At 43.0% G+C, this 15922-nt stretch overlaps 1 protein-coding gene across 4 annotated transcripts in view; it reads left to right on the top strand.

The window, feature by feature from the left end:
- The window catches only part of FNBP1L (formin binding protein 1 like), a 305643-nt gene that overhangs the window by 247287 nt on the left and 42434 nt on the right, over positions 1–15922 (top strand). For all 4 annotated transcript variants that reach the window (XM_073593122.1, XM_073593119.1, XM_073593121.1 and 1 more), the window contains exons 8-9: positions 6235–6381; positions 8226–8429. In XM_073593122.1, coding sequence (XP_073449223.1) covers positions 6235–6381; positions 8226–8429 — 351 coding nt within the window. The remainder of the gene's footprint in view (positions 1–6234; positions 6382–8225; positions 8430–15922) is intronic.

Here is a 15922-nt window from a genome sequence, read left to right as displayed (position 1 = left end):
CCCGGTAACATGGAGAGTACTGACTACAGATGCCAGTCTCTCAGGCTGGGGAGCAAACCTAGAGGGACTCGCAGCTCAGGGGAAATGGTCAAGGACAGAACAGATCCTGCCCATCACAGGAGGTTTCTGTCCTCCCTGAGCTAGTCTTAGGACACCTGCGTTACCGTTTGACAGATGTACCGCCCCAGTCAAACTCCACACCTGCCACTGTCCTAGGAGCGGGCAGTACATCTTGCCCTACGGTCCTGGACAGTGGACCTTCAGGACTGTCCTATCAGGGTTCAGTCCGACAATGCCACTGCAGTGGCCTATATAAGCCACCAAGGCGGTACCAGGAGTCATTCAGCTCTGAAGGAGGTGACCTACATACTAGCCTGGGCAGAGGGACATGTGCCAATAATATCGGCAGTCCATATCCCGGGAGTAGAGAACTGGAAGGCCGCCAGCAGATCTGCCCGAGGGAATGTCCCCACACCCAGGGGTGTTCCAGGAAATTTGCCAGCGTTGGGGATGGCCAGAGGTCGACCTACTGGCATCCAGGTTCAACAACAAGCTACAGCCAGAACAAGAGATCCTCTGGCAATCGGAGCAGATGCTCTGGTAGTTCCATGGAGCCGGTACTCCCTGGTTTACGCTTTCCCTCCGATCCCTCTCCTTGCACATTTGTTGCGCAGGATTCGGAGAGGGGGTTCCAGTCATTCTGGTGACACCAGCCTGGCCCAGAAGGCCCTGGTTCCCGGAGATTGTGAGACTGACAATAGACAGCTGTGGCCGCTTCCACATCCCCCCGATCTACTGTCTCAAGGTCCTATATTCTACCCCAGTTTACAGTCTCTAAATTTGATGGCATGGATTTTGAAGCCAGGGTGTTAAAGGACCGTGGCATCACAGGACCAGTGGTGTCTACCCTAATGAATGGTAGAAAAGCTGTCACTAAGACATCCTCGGATGTCTTAGTGAAAAATGGCATCCTCGGAAATAAGTGATTGGGAGAATTCTTTTCTACAGTCAGCTGTGGAAATCAGAATGGCTTTGAGTACAATCAGAGGTCAGATTTCAGCCCTGTCAGTATTCTTTCAAAAGCTTTTAGGCTCCCATTCGCTGGTCCAAACCTTTATGCAGGGGGCAACTCGTTTTCTTTCCCCATTTTGTCACCTATGTGTCCTTGGGACTTGAACTTGGTGCTGTCTGTGTTGCAGAAACAACCATTTAAATCTATCAAGGACATTCCATTAGACTTGCTGTCACGCAAGCTAGCCTTCCTGATGGCCATCACCTCGGCTAGAAGGGCGTCGGAGCTGGCGGCCCTTTCATGAAGGGGACCATACTCGACCCTTCACCACGACAGGGTCGTGTTACCTGTTCCACCCTTTTTGCCAAAAGTGGTGTCGGCCTTTCATTTAATTATTTTTTTTTTTTTTTTTTTTTCTTATTTTGTTTTGTTTTTTTTTTTTTTCCACATCAGCAAAGTGTTTATTTGGGAGATATTGTTTCAACTTTCAAGTCAATCTCATCCCTTAATTTGACATCATTGTGGCTTACTCTTTTTTCGTCATCCATTTATTAAGTTATAATGATTACAACATGAAATGCAAATATCCCCATAAAAAGATTTTATACCCCAAAAGCCTACCCCCCCTCTCGAGTGGTCCCTATTACCCACCCCACCAACCCCCCCCCCCCCAACCCTACCCCCCCCCCCAACCCTACCCCCCAGCTCTTCCCACAATGGTCATGGCTTGTACCTATCTCTATCCTCCTTCTCTTTTACCCTGTTTGAGTGTGTAACGTCTGGCTCGAGTTAGTGTTTCAATTTCTATTGGGTGAGTTATCCGGCTCAATCTCCCACATCTCGGCCGCTTGGGGGGAGGACTTATATTTTACCCAATCTCTCCACGTCTCTTCATACTCTTCCATCTCTAACCCCTCACTGTATCTCAGATACTCCAGGCAGTGAATTTCCTCTATTTTATTGAACCACTCCCGCATTGTAGGTCGTCTTCTGTTTAACCAATGTCTAGGAATAGGACTCTTGGCAGCATTAAGGAGGTGCGGTAACAGTGATTTCAAATACCTCTTTGTGGGCATGTTACTCCCGTGATGTAAGCACGCCCAGGGGTCATCCGCGATCCTCATACTGGTGATCTCAAAAATAATACTCCTTATCTCCCCCCAGAATTTTTTCATTTCCAGGCACTGCCACCATATATGCGCCATTGTCCCTATGTCCTTGCAACCCCTCCAACATAATTGCGATGTTTCTTTCTGTATTTTATGTGCTCTATCCGGGGTGATGTACATTCTCACCAAGATTCTAAAATTCATCTCAGATACCCTATAGTTAACTGAGGTAGCGTTCACTCTTCCCAGGAGCATCCCCACCTCCCTTTCACTGATCTTATTTCCCAATTCCTCCTCCCATTTCCTAAGGAATATCGGGCACTCCACTTCTCCCATTTTAATCAAAATTCTATAAATCCTAGACACTCCTCCCCTCCCTTTTTTCTCCAGAAGCGCTTTTTCGAGGGGGCGAAGATCTTCCATCGACCTTATTGGCCGCGGGAGTGTATCAAAAAATGTTTCAACTGCCTGTATTTCCAAAAGTCCATGGTGAACCATTTATCTTTTGCTTTTAACTCCTGGTAAGTACACAACTTGCCCTGACTAATGATGTCTTTTAATTGGGCCTCTTCCTTCAGTATCCATCTCCCAAACAGATCTTCCCTCCCAGGCAGAAAATAATCTATGTCCTTAAGCGGGATTAACGGTGAGTTATACCCCCATTTCTCCCTATCATGTATTTTATCCCACAAATTTAAAGCGTGTTTGGTGATATCCAGTGTTTTCGTGCTCAGCTTTCTAAACTGTGGTGGTATCCACACATTTTTACCCAAATCCACCCCACTCGTTATACCCTCTATTTTGACCCACTGTTTTTCTTTATTTTTTTTCACCCAATCTAAAATTCGTGATATAACTATGGCTACATAATTTTTAATATCAGGTGCCCCCCACCCTCCCTTCCTCTTATCATTAACTAGTTGTGCAAACTTAATTCGTGTTTTTTTTCCCCCGCCATATAAACATTAAAAACAAAGTGTGCAATTTGTTCAAAAAACTCTGCGGTATTGAAATTGGGAGCATTTGAATTTTATAAGTGATTTTTGGGAGAACTGACATTTTGAGTAAATTTATTCTGCCTCCCCATGAGAGTTGGTTGCGTGGGAGTCTATTCAAATCCGTCCTAATCTCATTGAGAAGTGCCATGTAATTGGCTTGGAACAATGTCTCTTTTGCTGGAGAAATTTTAACTCCTAGATAGTTAAGCTCTTTTATCCCCCATTTAAATGGGAGACTCTTTTGATAAGCCTTATCCCCTACTTTATCCTCCACTATTTCCAGTATTTCCGATTTAGTTGAGTTAACCCGGAAATTGGATAATCTGCCATAAGTCTTGATGATCTCTAGCAGGTTTCAGAAGGGTGATCCTCGGGCGGGTGACGTACAAAAGGACGTCGTCCGCAAAGGCGGCAATTTTATACTTTTCTTCCCCAATTTTGACCCCACTGATATCCGGACTGAGTCTTATCTTAGCCAATAAAGGTTCCAACGTCAGCACGAAAAGCAGCGGGGAAAGTGGGCACCCCTGTCTAGTGCCGTTGTGCATTATAAAAAGTTCGGAGAGCGTGCCGTTCGTCTTAACTCTTGCTGTAGGGAAAGTGTATAAGGCTTTTATCTTACTGAGCATTTTATTACCTATGCCAATCTCCTCAAGAGTGTCCCACATGAAGCTCCAGTCTACCCTGTCGAAAGGTTTTTCGGCATCCATCGACAGGAGTAGACCTGGGGCTCCCCTATCCTTCGTTATCCGGGTCACCAATAACGTTTTAATGCCATTATCTCTCCCTTCTCTACCCAGCATGAAGCCCACTTGGTCAGAGTGGACAATCTCATTAATTATCTTTTTCAATCTGTCGGCTAAAATCTTTGCAAATAGCTTCGTGTCAACGTTCAGGAGAGAAATGGGTCTGTAACTAGAACATAACGTGCTAGCTCTCCCTTCTTTCCTGATAATGGCGATGCTTGCTTCTAATGCTTCCTTCCTCGTCTCCCAGTTTTCCCCTATCCCATTCATATATGAACACATTATGGGAATCAATATTTCCTGTAGTTTTTTATAATAAAGGACAGTCGGCCCATCAGGGCCTGGGCTTTTCCCATTTGGAGTATCCTGTAGGGCTTTCTTAAGTTCCTGCTCAGTTATCGGGGCATCTAATATGGCTTTATCGTCTTCCGTGATTTTTGTTAATTTCGCCTCTTTCAAAAAAGTTTTATTGTCCTCACGCTTACGTCTATTTGACTCGTGTGAGCTATTTGCATTCATTGCGTACAGCTCGCCGTAAAAATCTTGGAATGCTTTCGCGATGTCGCACGTTTTGTGTTTAATTTCACCTGATTTGGTCTTAATTTTTTCTATAAAATTACTCGTTTTCTTTTTTTTCAAGGCCCTGGCAAGGAGCTTACCCGGTTTGTTACCGTTAATGTATCTATCTTTCTTGACCAGGTTATAGATTTTTCGCGTTTCCTGTTCTGTACAAGCCCTCAGCTCTTCTCTTCTTTTTAGTAGGTTTATCCAAGCCTCCCTCTCTCCCGATGTTTTATGTTGTTGCTCTAGTTCTTGGATTTCTTTTATTAAGGCTGACTTTTCTGTTTTCCGTCTCCTTTTTTTTCTTTTTCTTTTTTTTTCCCGTACCTACCATCATAAATATGCCCCTGATATACACTTTGTGGGCCTCCCAAACTGTAGCCTCGTTTACCTCCCCAGGCACATTTATTTTAAAGTACCACTCCAGTTCTTCCTTGATTCTCTTTAAAGTATCTTTGTCTTGTAACAGATCTTCGTTCAACCTCCACCCTGAGCCTTGTATATGAGTTTCCCCTATTTTTATTTGTAAACTCACCGGTGCATGATCAGAAAACGTCATATTACCGATAACTACCTCCATGACATCTTCCAGCAACCTATGTTCAATCAGGAAGAACTCAAGTCTCGAATACGTCACATGTATGGGGGAATAAAAAATATAGTCCTTTGTATCACCATGCTGGATCCTCCATACGTCTACCAGCTGGAGCTGTTGCAGCTTCTTTTTGAATTTACCTGCCCATGCTCCTTCCATCCCCCGGACATGTGACGAGCAATCCTTTCCAGGGTCTCAACATAAATTGAAGTCTCCCGCAATAATAGCCTTCCCTGTCTTAAATTCTTCAAATTTTGCCAATATACCTATTACTTTTCTATAAGTGTTTCTGTTTGGCCCATAGATGTTTGCCAGGGAGCACTTCGAGCCGTTGATTTTGCCTTTTAAGAAGAGAAACCGACCCTCCGGGTAGGCCAGTCCCTCCAGTTCAAACCTGGTCTCCCTGGCAAACCCTATGGCAACTCCTCTTGCCCCTTTTATTGGTGAATCACCGTGGCACCATACTGGGAAATCTCTAGAATAGATTTTTTGATTCTTGCTGGCGCTTAGATGTGTCTCTTGAAGCATCGCCACCTCGGCTTTCAATAACTTCAGTTCACATAGGATATTAGCACGTTTTACATGGGAATTCAAGCCCCTGACGTTATAAGAGATAATTTTTAAACTGGACATCCTCACTCACTCTCATTTATGTTCTTCACTTTGTGGTACAAGCTCATGACACCATTTCGTTGAAGAGCCCCTCCCTTTCCCCACCCCCCCGCACCCCCCCAACCCTCCCTCCACCCCCCACCTCCCTCCCTCCATATAACCCAGTAGGTAATAAATATTCGCCTAACTCTGTGTCCCATGACTAAAAAAAAAAGATTTTACAGGCAAGTATGACGAAAAAAAATATTTTTTCCTTCTATCCTTCTAGTGCTGTGGCATTAGGTTATTGCAGCCTTGACCTAGACCGCTACAGAATCCTTAGTTTATGCTCATTGCTTACCTATTTGCTTAGAGGACCTGTAGTGAATAATGAAGGCTGCTTGCCAATTGCCTGCTTGGAATTTTGTATTTTCCACATTGTACTTTTGTTTTATTAAATTTTAACATAAGTGTCACCTAAATCAGGATTTTGTCCTGCAGTAATGTGAGTGTGTTCATTACACTCAGAATAGCTCTATGAAATATTCATTTTTCAAAATGTGTACTTTTCACCATAGTGACCCTTTAATGTTTGATGTAACCCCATGCTTTCCTTTCACAGCACCTTCAAGAAATGGATGAACGGAGGACTGTGAAGCTGAGCGAGTGTTACAAAGGTTTTGCTGATGCAGAGCGTAAAGTTATCCCAATTATCTCCAAGTGCTTAGAAGGAATGGTACAGGCTGCCAAGTCTGTAGATGAACGCAGGGTGAGTGTCTGGGAGTTGCAGAGGGGATTCACAGCTCTCATGTAGTTTAGGCTGGCATTTCATGTCCGCTAATATAAGAACTGCTAAACTGTCAGTCCTAATATCTTATATCTGTCTGGAACTCAACACAAAAATGAAGCTTGTATATCGGCAAGTGGGGCATGAGGGAAAATATGCTAGGCATTATAAGAGGTCATAAATTCCCTAACAAATAGTAATGTTGGTGAAATACTGAACCCAAAGGTAAATATATTCAGGTGTGGTTTTTAGTTTAAGTGGCAACTTTCTATGATATGGGCTGTCCCTATAGGTCCTTGGAGCTGTCCAAAAGTACATGTAAAAGGTAAGAGTGATAAGTACAATATAGATTTAATAACCTTTATGAAAGATCAGAAGGTAAAAGCTGCGGTGTTTTGGGGGCTCACAATTCTTTCATCAGGAACAAAAGAGCACAAAACAATAAGTGCCGGTTCACACTGATGCGAGTTCATAACAAATGTGATGCGTCAAAAACATTCTAAATTCGCATGTCATCCATAAAGTCATTGTTTTCAATGACGGTCGTTCACATACATGCGTTGCGATTCCTCCACAAATGCCATGCAATAAAAAGGGTCTTGTGCGAGTTTACAGCGCTGCGTTGCGAATTTAGTCTCCATAGACATCAATGTAAATCGTTCTGGAATTGCATTGTTGGTTCAGATATGTGCGAATTCCACCACACTACTCTCCACAAAAACCAGGAAGTACACAGGAAGTTGACCTTTTGTTTTGTACATTATGATTCCATTGGCTAGAACATCAGTCGCAGCTATGTCCAACTCCTGAAATTCACGTTTAAATTTGCAGTAAAATCGCACCTCATACAGGACAAAAAAAAGAACAAATTCACAGCGCAGCAGTGTGAACCGGCACTTAACCCGTAAATAAATCTAAAAGTGGTGAATACGTTGCCAATTCCAAAAGTATAGTGTACCATTAAACCTATAAATAAAACATACTAAAAGGGATATATTCTTTGTCAAATGTTTGTTTACCGCTTCATTGAATTAAAAGGAAATAACTACATATAATCACATTTAGAAACTTATACATGCAACTGCTCTAGCCTTAAAGCAGTACTAAAGTCTACCTGAAAGATTTTGCCCTAATGTGCACGTTTGCACAGCATATTTGCATAAAATGGCATACTCAACTGCCAAAGCTACTCGGCTCTACAGTGATGCAATGATTGCAATGTCCATTGTCGATCTGTCACCATTGCGAGCATAGTGACCTATCCTTTTTCTGTCTACATACAGCATCTTTGGCTATCTTGATTGGTTGGCCCAAGATGATGTAACCCTGCACATGCATGCGGGAGTTCATTCATCCTGGTACCCAGGGCATGCAGAGAATGTTCACTAAACGATGCATGCATGACAGTGTACACTCAAAAGAAAGAATTATAGGTAATGCCGAAACCTATATGACATACTTATACTTATAACGTCCTTTCAGTTCAGCTTTAACGCGGCTTGTGTATGAGAAGTGCGCAGGGAAAAAAAAAACATTCTTGTAGCTCACAGCAAATCCGTTGCAGAGATGTAAGGCTGTAGTTTATACTGTGTATAGCTTCATTGTGCCAAAACCGCTTTCCTTATCAGATGAATAGCATTTGACTTGGGCAGGTTGGTTGTGTTATGTTCGCACATGTGGGGTCACTGGCTGACCAAGAAACCTAATGGAATGCAGACAGATTAGATTGTGGTTTACACTAATGCTGAAGTTCTTATGGTGTTTGTGTGTCAATATAAAAGTTGAGGTTTTCTGGATATATCATTAACCAATGTATTTTGATACAGGACTCTCAGATTGTGGTGGACTGCTTTAAATCTGGTTTTGAACCCCCTGTGGACTACCCGTTTGAAGATTACAGTCTACACATTTACAGGACAGTTTCAGATGGTACCATCAGTACCCCAAAACAGGAAGTAATGCGGAATGACCCAAAGATTACAATGGGCAAGGCTAAGGGGAAGTTGTGGCTCTTTGGAAAGAAACCCAAGGTAAGAATAGAACAATCCTGCTTACTCTGTAGCATTTTTAACCTAGGTTCATCATTCAAAGGAAAGTTATTAGACAGAATCTCTGTGCATTTCCTGTGCAATTTTTAGTCCTGGATTTGTCCAGCAGTATAGAGGCACTTTGAGCAAATGCCTGTAGTGTAGTTTGATCTTTTGTTGTACCACTGTTACCTTTGTTACAGATTTTTTTTTTTTGGTTCTCATTTTGGACTACAGAATGATTAGCCTTTGTGCTGTGAACTCAGTCCACACACATGCTGTGTATTATTATTTTTGTTTTTTTTTTGCTTGGCATACACTCTAATGCACAGGTGTCAAACACAAGGCCCGCGGACCAATCTGGCCTGCCAGGCCTTGTCATGTGGCCCGCAACGGCCTCCGGCTCTCACCCGCTCTTCCTGCCGTCACTGTAAACACAGAAACTTCTATGTATACAGTAACAGCTATGGTCTCTGCGAGTCCAGCAAGATCGGTATCCCCTCCTGTTACTGCGCATGTGCTGGTTCCAGGCTATACAAGCCGAGCGCAGAGATGCTGCAGCCTGAACAGGCAGCTTAGTAAAATTAACTCCTTTACATGCTGAGTGGTCAGCCGGGCACGCAGGCAAAGGCTGCAACAGAGAACACACAGGCTGGATGAACCACTTGCCAAAAGTTAAGTACTTATCCCTGGGGATTTCACAGGGGGTGGTGGTCTGGTAGTGGGGGGGCAGTAGTTGGGGAATGGGTGTTAGTTGGGAGGTGGTGGTTTGTCAGTGGGGAGGTCTGTTAGTGGTGAGTGGCAGGGCAGTAGTTGCGGGGGGTGGGGTGGGGGGGGTGAATATGTCTGGTAGTGGGGGCAGGGCAGTGCCTGAACCCTGCGCTCTGTACACAGCGCAACCCTCAACCCTGCGCCCTGTACACAGCGCAACCCTGAACCCTGCGCCCTGTACACAGCGCAACCCTGAACCCTGCGCCCTGTACACAGCGCAACCCTGAACCCTGCGCCCTGTACACAGCGCAACCCTGAACCGTCCGCTCTACGCAGCGCAACCCTGAACCCTGCGCTCTACGCAGCGCAACCCTGAACCCTGCGCTCTACGCAGCGCAACCCTGAACCCTGCGCTCGTTACTTAAAATAAAAATTAGTAATAATTAAATGCAGAGGTGATTATTTAATATGATAAAGAGTAGATACATAGTCTTTGATATACAACTGGCCCCTTGAGGACAACCATATTGCTAAAGTGGCCCCCTGAAGAATTTGAGTTTGACACCTCTGCTCTAATGCAAATCATATAAACAGGCATTTAAGCTATCGTTTTTGCATTCGCTTATTTTTTATATCATCTTTTGAAGACAACCACTTGCAAAGGTCTAGGTTCACAGAATAGTAAAAAAAAAAAAAAAAAAAAAAAAAAAAAAGTCAACATATGCAAAACCCTTGCACAGAGGTGGTAAGTAGGACATGTTTAAAAAAAACACTAACCTTTACAACCCCTTTAAGTTACGTAATGGGAGAGATTGAGGTTCTTACTTTGCACTTATATTTTATCTAAGAGATTACCATTAATACTATTTAATTTAATTTACCTGGTTTTTATTTTCACATTGAAGAGGGTTAGTGCTCCCCCTTTTATTTTTTCAAGGTTTGTCACCATTTGTGGGAACAAACATAGGTGTTGAGCAGCACAACCCATACACATTTATCATAGACTTGAGATCGTAAGCACACATAGTAGCGCAGGGGATCCTGCATGTTTACTATGTACACAAATGTATTACATATACAGTACACATTTACGTTTTTTCCTGCGAAAGGATTATTTCTTAAATAATGTGTAGCCAAACAGGGGATGCTCTTGTTTTCTGGTCCAGCATTGTGTTTTTCTATTTCACCTCTGCTTTGCACTTGTTGCTCCATCCTAATCATTACATATTAAATTAGCACCATCTTCTGACCCAGGTGCTGTAAAGATGGCTGGCCAACATTACAAATCTTTTGACAGGTGAAACCTAAATGTATTTAAACTCTGGAGGTCCAATTAACATATTTCATATCCACTAGTAAGTATTTATGGAATAGACCTGACAACATACTGCATTCGATGTTCACTTTACTACATAATTCTTCAGGCTGGGTTCCCACTTATGTAAATTGGATGTGGGTTTCTCTGCATTAACAGAAGAGTGTGACCATCTCTCAATGGAGCCAGTTCACACACCTCAGGAGCGGCCGCGGCCCGCATTTGATAAGGGTCCTGTGCGTCTTTGACTCTGAATCAGGTGTGAATTCAGGCAGAAATTCGGACCTGATTCGCACCTAAATCGATGCACCAGGACCCCCTGCTGTGATTTGCGGCCGCAGCATGTGTGAACCCAGCCTTGAAGATAAAGAGATGAAAAATACCTAAATAGTTTTGAAATGGATCAGACTAATCGTCTGAGTATCTGTTCCCGTCTAATTTAGGCCTTGTATTCTGATGCATTCATGCATGCATCATGAAGAACCACACACTGAGACTGTGTTCAGATACGTGATACTCCTTTATTCTTCCTGGTTACACAGGGTTTTATATGTGCATGAGCTATGCTGTGGCGTTATCTAGATTCTAGTAGCTTGTGATTGGCCATGTCCATATAAGGTGAGCCGCCTCCAGGCCGGTTTTGGGTGTAGTCTCGGAGAAGGCGCCATCTTGGTCTTCATATTCTTTCACACGATGGGAGGGGGTGCAGCTGGTGGCCATTTTGAACAAGGAGTTAATGAAGCACTTGTATACACAAAAAAATAGACTTTGTTAGTATAAAAGCTAGGAATAGAAAATGGGCATCTTACCTGATCCGCCACAACGCTGAAATCACCTGTTGCTGTGTACAAGTACACATGTACATAGAAACATAGGCATTTTATATACTTAGAAAAAAATATACATTTTCCCTAATCCATCACAGTCCCCCCTTTAAATGACTATTTTCAACTGTCCCTAATCATCCTAACTAATCTGTCCATATGTGCCTTGGAAATCTTTTGTGCTGCACGTCAGAGGAGTGATGGCTTTTCCATCCATCACCCCCCTTGCCACAGACTTTAGACCCTGGGCAAGCAATTGCCGGTCTCTGGTGACCGCCGGCAACTACATCAGACACAGAGATAGACCAACAATGGAGATGGGTCACGTACTGGTAAGATACTAAAAAGTATGTCTTGCCGTACTCTGGAGGTGATCAGTCTCCAGCCCGTCCGCGTTGATCCACCTCGGCGTCATTGCGATCGGCTGTCCGTTGGTTCACAACCTGGGGCCCCACGTTGGGCGCCAGCTGAAATGGTTCAGACTAATAGTCTGAGTATCTGTCCCTGTCCTAATTTAGGCCATGCATCATGAAGAACCACACACTGAGAGTGTTCAGATACGTGATGCTCCTTTATTCTTCCTGGTTACACAGGGTTTTATATGTGCGTGAGTTATCCTGTGGCGTTATCTAGATTCTAGTAGCTTGTGATTTGGCCATGTCCATATAGGGTGAGCCTCCTCCAGGCCTGTTTTTTTGGGTGTAGTCATGGAGAAGGCGCCATCTTGGTCTTCACATTCTTTCACATGATGGGAGGGGGTGCAGCTGGTGGCCATTTTGAGCAAGGAGTTAATGAAGCACTTCTTGTATACACAAAAAAATATAGACTTTGTTAGTATAAAACCTAGGAATACTAAATAGGCATCTTATCTGATCCATCACAACACTGAAATCACCTGTTGCTGTGTACAAATAAGTGCTGGCTGGTATGCAGACTAAGCCAGGGATACGTAGGATTAATAATAATAATAAAAGTCTGCTGCTGTACTGAAATACAATACCTCACACTAGCACTGGGAGTGGCTGCTAGTAGCCAGCTTTTAGAGGAATGAGAAAACACTTGTACAAGTACACATGTACATAGAAAAATAGGCATTTTATGTACTTCGAAAAAATATACATTTTCCCTAATCCATTTGTTTCACCAGCCTAAGCAAGCCAGTATTTTCTTTTATATGTTAGTTCACAGATTGGGGAAGTTGGGTAATATTTAATTGCAAAAAAGCAGAAGCAAGTTCTGACCGCAGTCTGTAAAATTTCAGAAAAAGGCAGAGATTCTTGCTGTGCTCAGCATGCCTAGGCATGGACGTACCACCATCTTAACCTTATCAAGATAAAAGGAATGATCTTGACATCATTCGCTGTGAAAAGCTCTGAGTTTTGTTTATAAGTTAATATAGGGAAGATGATAACATGGATCCATTTGCTTGGCTTGCTGTACTGTAAAGTTTTGGTTAAGTGGCAGCTAAGCTTTATTGGATCCCTGACTCAGCCAAATCTATTGCTTTCTGAAGCCTCTGGTGTAAATGTGCATTGCGGTCATATGAAGTAAAAAATGTATTTACCAAACTGCACGTGTCTGAAGCCAGCATAAAGGTGAAAAGAATCCCTTACCCTAGATTATATTATCAGTTTTGTAGTATTAGCTAGTTTATTAAAAAAAAGGGTTGGTTCACACCAGCCTCGTTAGACAGAGTTGTCTATTGCCATCCCAATGAAAAGACAGGACAGTTTGCCTTCTGTCCTATTACCTCAGTTCACACAGACCCGCTGTGTGTGCGCAATGCTCACTAGCGGGTGCCCACGTGCCTACTGGTGAGAATGGGACCAACTGTGTTGATGGAACTCTGGACTTCTTGGCGAGTTTATGACTGACCTACCTTGTGGTTTCTACATCTCCAGAAGGTAAAAAAAAAAGGCTTTCACATGCTCTAGTGCACAGGTGTCAAACACAAGGCCCGCGGGCCGAATCCGGCCCTCCAGGCAATTTCATGTGGCCCTCACACCTCTCCTGCAGCTGCAGAAGAGCTCCAGCCCTCCTCTGGTCCTCCTCCAGACCCCTACTTTCTGCTTTCAAGCAATGCATCCAGCGTCTTCCCAGCATCAGCATAAGGAAAGGGGGTGCACTGTGATGTTAGGGAGAGTAGGGGACTCAACTTCTGATGGTGGAGTGGCTCTTGACATCTAATGTAAGGGGAGGGGATGCGCTGGACATCTAATCTTACAGATACAACTTGGTCCTTTTGAGGACAATCATAATGCTGATGCGGCCCACAATGAAATTGAGTTTGACACCCCTGCTCTAGTGTGTGCAGCTAGTAGTTCTGTATGCTCAAACAAGAACACTATAGCTAGCAACTGGTAAGCTGTGAAAGTAAAAAGTGAACTCAGTAGACCTGTAGTAACTTTTGAAATGCTCACTTTGTGATTAATCAATCGAAAACTGATATTTCAGATTCTGATTAACTTACAGGGCTTCAAGGGCTCATATACTATATTTCTAGAATTCTGTTTCCAAGTCCTTTCAATCGCTACACTCTTTTGAAAGGTGTTCACTTTTACAGCCAGAGTTTCAATTTATTTTGCATTTTGGTGGTTAAAGCCAGCCATAGACGGGTGGCTCCACGGGGGAATTCCTCCAACAACACTGTTTATGGGGGAATCAAGCAATTTTTCTATGGCCGGGTTATTGATATTTTCCCTTCTGTAGCAGGAAGAATGAGTCTCCATGTAGTAATGGGCAGAGAAAAGAATGGTGGTATATAGCGGCCAGTGTGAAATATGCCCTATTAGAATCCTATCGTTAAAATATACATTTTGGAACAGACTTGCCGAGTTTCCTTTTTAGAAGGGCAGTTTTGCCATTTGTCCTAATCTCAACTTAAAGAGGTGTTCCCGCTAAAAAAAAAAAAAAAAAAAAAATTAAGTCCGCAGCCACAAATACTGCAGCTGCTGACTTTTAATAATCGGACACTTGCCTGTCCCAGGGTTCAGCGATGTGGGGGATCGGAAGCCCCGCTCGTCTCCCCCTTCGTTCGGCGGCGCCGGCATTGCAATTGTGGGCGCTCAACTGTGGCTTCGTAGCTGGACATCCACTGCGCATGCTTGAGCGACGCCGCGCAATCATATGGGACCTGTCACGTGTCCCATATGATTGACAAGTGGAAGGGGGCAGATCTGAGCCCTTCCTGCGCCGAGGGGGAAGTGATGTCACCAGCCCAGGCACTGAAGGAGGCAGACTACGGGGGACCCTCTAGCAACAGGCATTTAGAGGGGAGTAAAAAAAAAAAAAAAAATTGCCAAATGTTTTTTTTTTTTGGGTGGAACACCACTTTAAGTCAGACTGTTTAAAAAATGCATATTTGTGCCTGTAATGTAGCACTGAACAGTTTTTCATTGTGTAAATGTTTTTTCCATTTGTAATTGCTCCCAGCAAAGTTTTCTTGAGACAGAATAGATATTCTTGATACCATTTTACAGACTATATTTGATAACGATTCTCCAGCTTACTCATTTTGATTCTCATATTTGACAAGCATCTTCTTTAGATGGGATGTGGCTGATACAGGCTATATAGTGTGTGTGATCTAGTCAGAAAGTTCTTAATATTGTAATGGACAATTTTAATTGCCACATATATTTTCTCTGTATCCCATTGCTAGACTATACCCCCTAAATGCCCATCGCCTGGAGCATATGGATTCAATGGGTCCCAGTGTACCTATTTAGACAGGGAACTACTCCATTATAGTGTCAGTGAGGTGCATGTATGCAAGCAGAGGACAGCTTCTTTCAGAGGTCTCAGGAGAGCCGTAAGTATACAGAGCCTGTGTGCTGAGTGTTAGGAAGTGCATTTTTTTCCCTACAACCAGGCTGAACTGATGCATTTTCTCATGCTTGTATATAAATTCCGAGCATAAAGTATTTTTGCTGGTCTCCAGGTAACAAAATACATGGAACCACAGTTATATTCATTCTAAGCTGTTAATTTATACTACCCACCTCTAAAGAGTCCTTGTCACTACTTTAGAACATGTTTCTGGAAATGACATTCTTTCAGCTTGGTGCACAGAGGTCTGCTTGTCTGAGGTCATGGTGTGTGTTTTATACCTTTTGACAACAGACTCCTGCAGATCTGAGTGTTACACAATGCTTCTATAGGTTTTCCATCAATTCAAAACTTGAAAATTAAAATGTTTTCTAAAAATTGCAGCTTTTGTTACAGTTTGCAGTGACATGCATGACATGATCTGGACTTGGTTGCTGTAAACAATGTTTGAAGTGTGCATGCTGTGTGATACAGTACATAGAGCTATATTAAATATGTGTGAAAACAACTAGCGATTGATGATCCTTGTAACTAGTGGATTCCAGGAATTCAAATAATGCAGCCCCAGTTTGATTTATTCTGATCATTAGAATTCTCTTGTGACACTGGAAATGGAGAAATGCAATCCAATTACACTCTGCAGATACATACAGGCTGCAAAGCAACAACGTGAATATTTTAAAGGGGGTGATTCTTTTCTATGCCCACTGTACATGCATTTTACTACACTATGCATATCTTGCTGTATGAAAAAAAAATTAAAACACAATTTTTCTTTACATATTCAATCTGCCTTTTAAACTTGCTAGAAGATTTGA

The sequence above is a fragment of the Aquarana catesbeiana genome, linkage group LG07 (genome assembly GCF_042186555.1).
Source record: "Aquarana catesbeiana isolate 2022-GZ linkage group LG07, ASM4218655v1, whole genome shotgun sequence".
In the NCBI taxonomy this organism is placed as follows: Eukaryota; Metazoa; Chordata; class Amphibia; order Anura; family Ranidae; genus Aquarana; species Aquarana catesbeiana.
Note: the sequence above shows the minus strand (reverse complement) of the source record. Positions and strands in the feature narration are given on the sequence as shown.